Here is a 5442-nt window from a genome sequence, read left to right as displayed (position 1 = left end):
AGCCTGTAGGACCGATATTCCATGCCAAAATAAGCACAAATATCATTAAACAAAAAAATAATATAATCATTATAGTCAAACAACAATCAATACCAGGTAAAAGTTTTACTATATAAAATGATTATGATCGACATTTTATGCTGACGTTACCGCGAAGACAAATCTCAAAAGGCAATCTTTGAGCGTCATTAATGTAATGTATTATGCGTATTTGGTCGCACGTCAATGAAACGTATATTTTTATCTCGCTCTGCAAAATGGCCGTCAAAACAAAGACTGAATTTACAAATTATCTTAGAAAATAAAAAATTTCATGTACTTACGAGTGAAATGTGAATCCTTGCGATTTGTTATGCTTTTTGGAATGGTTTTTGCAACGCGTAAAAGCACACGAAGGCATTTTGGTTACGTTTTATTTCCGCACGTCACACCTCTCACAACATCCGATGCGCACGCAGTTCCGATTGCAACTGAAGGCAATTAGGCGACGAGGCCTGATTTCTGAGGGCCACGTTTGAGTGGCGCGTCACCTATCTTCCGCTATTTTATTTTAATCAAAGCACATGAGATAAGAGGGGGTCAAAAGTGGCTCCAAATGGTTCGTGTAATATTACACACGGTGCTACTCGCCAATTCTTTAAAAACATTTAAAAACAAAACTTGTTCAGACCGTTTCCGAACGTAAAACAAATGTCAATGACCTGACATTTTGCTCACCTTATCTTATCTGTACCAAAATCTTGTTCGTAAACTCCAAGCGAGTTATTTTGTTATTATTGGAAGGAAATAATGCATTTCTGTGATGGATAGGGCTGAACTAAACCGCTGCCGCTTCTGTGCGGAGCCAAAGGAGCAAGAAAAACTCTTGGATCTTAAAATGGACCTAGCAGTGTGCCAAGCCACGGTCTCTAAACTGACATTCCTCAACGCAATCTATGTTGATATATCCGACAATTCACTGCCCAAAACGATATGTTTTATATGCTATACCTCTCTAAACCACGCATACGAGTTCTTAAACAAGGTTAAAGAAGCGCAGGACGTGATTTCGAACCTGTATTCAGTGAAAAATGCCGCTAGTTTTGATCTTGCAAGGGACGATAAAGTATCCTTCGATGATTTGATTAACGATCAAGCTGAGGCGCAGATTAAGCAAGAAACGTCTGGGATTAAACGTCCGCGTAAAACATCAGCGATAGACTCGAAGGTTTCAGTTAAAATTGAGCTGAAGGAAGAATTTGATTGCTATGGGCCTCCGGACGATGCGAGCAGTATGGGGCGAAGCCCGAGCCCTTCGAACTTCGATGACAACCTTAACGTCCAAGATATCATCGATGCAGCCATGTCCGGAGGCCCCTTAAACTCTAACATAGCTATCTACGCTAAAGATATATCGGAAGTTAGCAAGAAAGTAATAAATACTTGGCAGGAGTACCCGTGGTTGTGTGCGCACTGCAATATCGAGTTCCAGGATATAGCGACGTTACGGAAGCACTCTAAGCTGGTTCATCGCAAGTGTTCTGCATTTACGTGTGTGGATTGCAAGTCGTACGGGCACAAGAGTTTTAATGCCTTTGTTAATCATGTAGTGAAACACCGGAAGAGCCTTTTGTAAGTATATAATTGATGATTTGTGTCATTACAAAAGATGGATCTATCTATAACAATTTATTTATTTGTCAGACTGCAAACACACACATAAAAAAAAAAATTCCAGCCTCCGGCACCAGAGGCCTTGGTCACTTTTTCTTTCATATGTGTAATTTATTTCGGTTTTAATTTATATATATAGTGGTGTGACTACTTTAAGATAGCACAAGTTGAAATATTTTCAATAGATTATAATTTAACTTGTGTTAATTAGAAACCTTTTAGAGCTCAGAATAAATGTGTGAATTTAAATAGAATATTGTCTTATTTAAATAGGTATCTCATAGGTAAGCGTGCTCCACCGTAGACCGCATCATCACTTACCATCCATCGAGTGTGATCATTCATTACAGTCTACTCTTTCATTAATTAGCTTTTTATAGAAATGTTCGATATTCGGTCTGGTCTAGTGATTAGCAACTCTGCATGCTAAGCCGATGTCCTGAATCCGTAAGGGTAAGGGCATTTGTGTGACGAGCACAAATATTTGTTCTTGAGTCATGTAACCATTGTCTGTGTATTCTGTGTGTAACACAAGCCTTCTTGAGCATATATATATATATATATATATATATATATATATATATATATATATATATATATATATGCAGTAATATATACAAATAATATAATATCAGATATAACTGGTGTCATGCAGTATAACATTAATTTAATCTAATTATTCAGCGAAGTTTGCGGTGTGCAATGACTGCGATGTAATAATAATTGATTGTAGACCTTATTATAAACCACATGACATGTATTTAAAGAAATGCACTAGTCATATCCATATTAAAAATCGCTACCTGTACAATTCCCGAAAAGTTTGTACATTTGGATCATGTCTCCGATTTTGATAAAAATTGGTAGGCTGATAGAGTCCATGATGCTGAGCAAGATCCACTATGTTTCCCAAAATTGCCAAAATGTCCTATGTAGTTTGTATGAAACTTTCCTTTTTGTTACCAAATTTCTATACATTTTCGGTAACAAAAAAGGAAAGTTTCATACAATCAACCTAGGACATTTTGGGAAACCTAGTGGATCTTGCTCAGCACTTTTATCCAAATCGTAGATGTGATCCAAATGTACAAACTTTTCGGGAATTGCACACCTGAGATCCGCTCTTTAAACATAGCTATTGAACTTGTAACTGTAGGTTATTTAGGTAGGTAGTCATTTGTAGGCTCTTCAAGGACCCTTATTACATTCATCTTTTGCATTTTTTGTTTAAATAAAATAATATACATTAACTATAAAATGTGATGTGAAAAGTAGTTTACTGTGTCACCTTGTCTGTGCTACCATGTAGCAAAATTATTTCCACCTTGTACATTTTTTACACTTAAATCCCTCACTAAACTCAAGAAGAAGAGAATCTCTGAAAGAGATCGCTCTTTAGCGATAAGACCGCCTCTTGTTTTACCTCTTAAGTTGTTGTGTATACTTACTATATTGTTTCCTGTATTGAGGTGTGCAATAAAGAGTATTTGTATTGTATTGTAAACTCAGGATTCTATTTTGGGCTCTTTTCTTCGTTCAGGATTCAATTTACATCCTCGCGATTAATATGTTTTGCTCTCTTGTAACAAAAAAAAATTGAAAGTATTTATTTTTCAGAAACCAATGCTACTACTGCGACGCGTCCCCCTCCGAGCTGTCCCCCCACCTCGCCTCCCACTTCAAGTCCCACCGCCCCTGCCCCGCCTGCGGCGACATACTCAAAACCGAGGAGGCCCTTCAACAACACCTACTCGACTACAACTCATCCAAACCGAAGCGAAAACCGAGAAGGAAACGAGGGGTACCCATCACGATCGCTGATCTCACCTGTAACATATGCGAGAAAGTCTACAAAAACCCTAACAGTCTTCGAGATCATGTGAAACTTCACCGGACTGACCGGAAAAGGGACTATACTTGTGACCGCTGCGGAAAGACTTTCTACAGCAAGGGTACGCTTACTTCACACATAATGTCACATGATCAGATCCGTCCACACATATGTAGAATCTGCAATAAGTCTTTCCTATTCCCTAACATGTTGAGAAGACATGTACAAATGCATTCCGGAGTGAAACCTTATAGCTGCGAACAGTGTGGCCGGTGCTTCAGACTCCAGTATCAGTTGAACGCTCATAAAATCATACATACTGATGCCATGCCGCATGTATGTCAGTATTGTAATAAAGCGTTTAGGTTTAAACAGATTTTGAAGAATCACGAGCGGCAACACACAGGCGCGAAACCATATTCCTGCAATCAATGCGGGATGGAGTTTACAAACTGGTCGAATTATAACAAGCATATGAAACGGAGGCACGGAACGGATACTTCAAAAAAAAAGATTACTCCAGAGGGAGTGTTCCCTATTAATCCTGAGACTGGGCAGATATTGCAAGTTCAGGATGCTGGTATGGATGAGTGGAAAAGTAAGATTATGATACCAGCGAAAAGGGGGAAGAAAAAAATAAAAAGGGAAGATGAAGAAATGCTGCCTGAGCACTTTGAGAGTGCGCATGCGTGTGAGAGCGAGATGGAAGATAAGTTCCCAGGAGTACAATTTGTTCAAAATAATGTGAACCTTGGACCGTAAGAGTGAGAACCTTGCTATTTGGTGCGTTTTCGTGCAGTGACTATTGATAGTGAGATTTTTTTTTATATACCACGTCACCGTGCAGATGGAAAGCGGTCACCGTAACCTATGGATGCTTGCAATTCACGGGGTGTCACGTGCGCGTTGCCGACCCAATAGAAACTTGTACACTCCTTTTTTGAAGAACCTCTGCAGGGAAAATGGGTTGTTTCTCAAGTGCACAGTGTAATAATATGTATATAAATGATAATAGGTTGTCAAAAAAATAACTCATTTGTTATATCCTCGTAGCGCCTACCATATAAAAATTTTGCTAGGGAATTTTGATTCTTATTGTACTTGAGATTGTATTCAATTTCATTTGTTCGAAAAATTTTAGAAACAAAAGAAATTATATTTTATTTGTTTACATGAAAGTTAAAATTCCATTGAAACTGATAGCTAGCGGGGTTGTGGACTGTTATTACAGTGGAATCTCGATAACTCGAATCTCAAGGGAAAAGCAAAAAATTCGAGTTAACGAGTTTTCGACTTAACAAGAACTTCGAGATACCGTGGTTAAACTGCTGGAATTTCGACTTACAAAGGCGCGATTTCTAGGTATGTTTTTCGATTTGTAGAGTAAGTTTTATATTACGTACCTATACTTATTATTAGGTACAGTATTATATAACAAATGACACATAAATGAAATAAAGTCTTCAGTTTCCTTTTTGTACTCATATTTATTTATTTAATCTTCATTGAACAAAAAACTTATGGTACAAAAGGTTTACTTTCTTCCAAAAAGCATTCTCTACTAGTCAACCTTTAGGCAAAAAAGTATGTTGTAGTTAGTTAAGGTTAAATAAGTAAGTACTGACTACTGATGGATAAGCTTCACGAGATATCGTGTCCTGTGACTCCTGTGTCGACAAAGAAAAAACGTCAACAGCTGTTCGAATGTATTAATTGCACGTGTACAAGACAAAAACAATAGATTTGAAAGCCCTAAACCCGAACATTCATCGTAGATTTTATTGATATTATTTCTGGGAATTCCGAGTAAGACATCTTTTTATTTTCTTAGTACGACTTACAAAGTCTCCTTTTCGAAATTCGAGTTATAGAGTATAAGAATGTATTATCAATACTTCCTAGGGAATCAACATTTTGTTCGAGTTACAAAGTCTGAATAATTCGAGATACCGCGTATT

At 37.5% G+C, this 5442-nt stretch overlaps 1 protein-coding gene across 1 annotated transcript; it reads left to right on the top strand.

Annotated features, from left to right (window-relative positions):
• The first annotated feature begins 752 nt into the window (after nt 1-752).
• Nucleotides 753-4299, top strand: LOC125238592 (zinc finger protein 391-like). The gene is made up of 2 exons (XM_048145944.1): nt 753-1611; nt 3271-4299. Exons 1-2 carry the CDS (start codon nt 803-805, stop codon nt 4244-4246), a joined length of 1785 nt encoding a protein of 594 aa, XP_048001901.1. The 5' UTR covers nt 753-802; the 3' UTR covers nt 4247-4299.
• Nucleotides 4300-5442: the final 1143 nt, after the last annotated feature.

Source organism: Leguminivora glycinivorella, chromosome 24 (assembly GCF_023078275.1).
Source record: "Leguminivora glycinivorella isolate SPB_JAAS2020 chromosome 24, LegGlyc_1.1, whole genome shotgun sequence".
NCBI classification, from domain to species: Eukaryota; Metazoa; Arthropoda; class Insecta; order Lepidoptera; family Tortricidae; genus Leguminivora; species Leguminivora glycinivorella.
The sequence above is the reverse complement of the archived record's forward strand: the minus strand, read 5'-3'. Positions and strand labels throughout refer to the sequence as shown.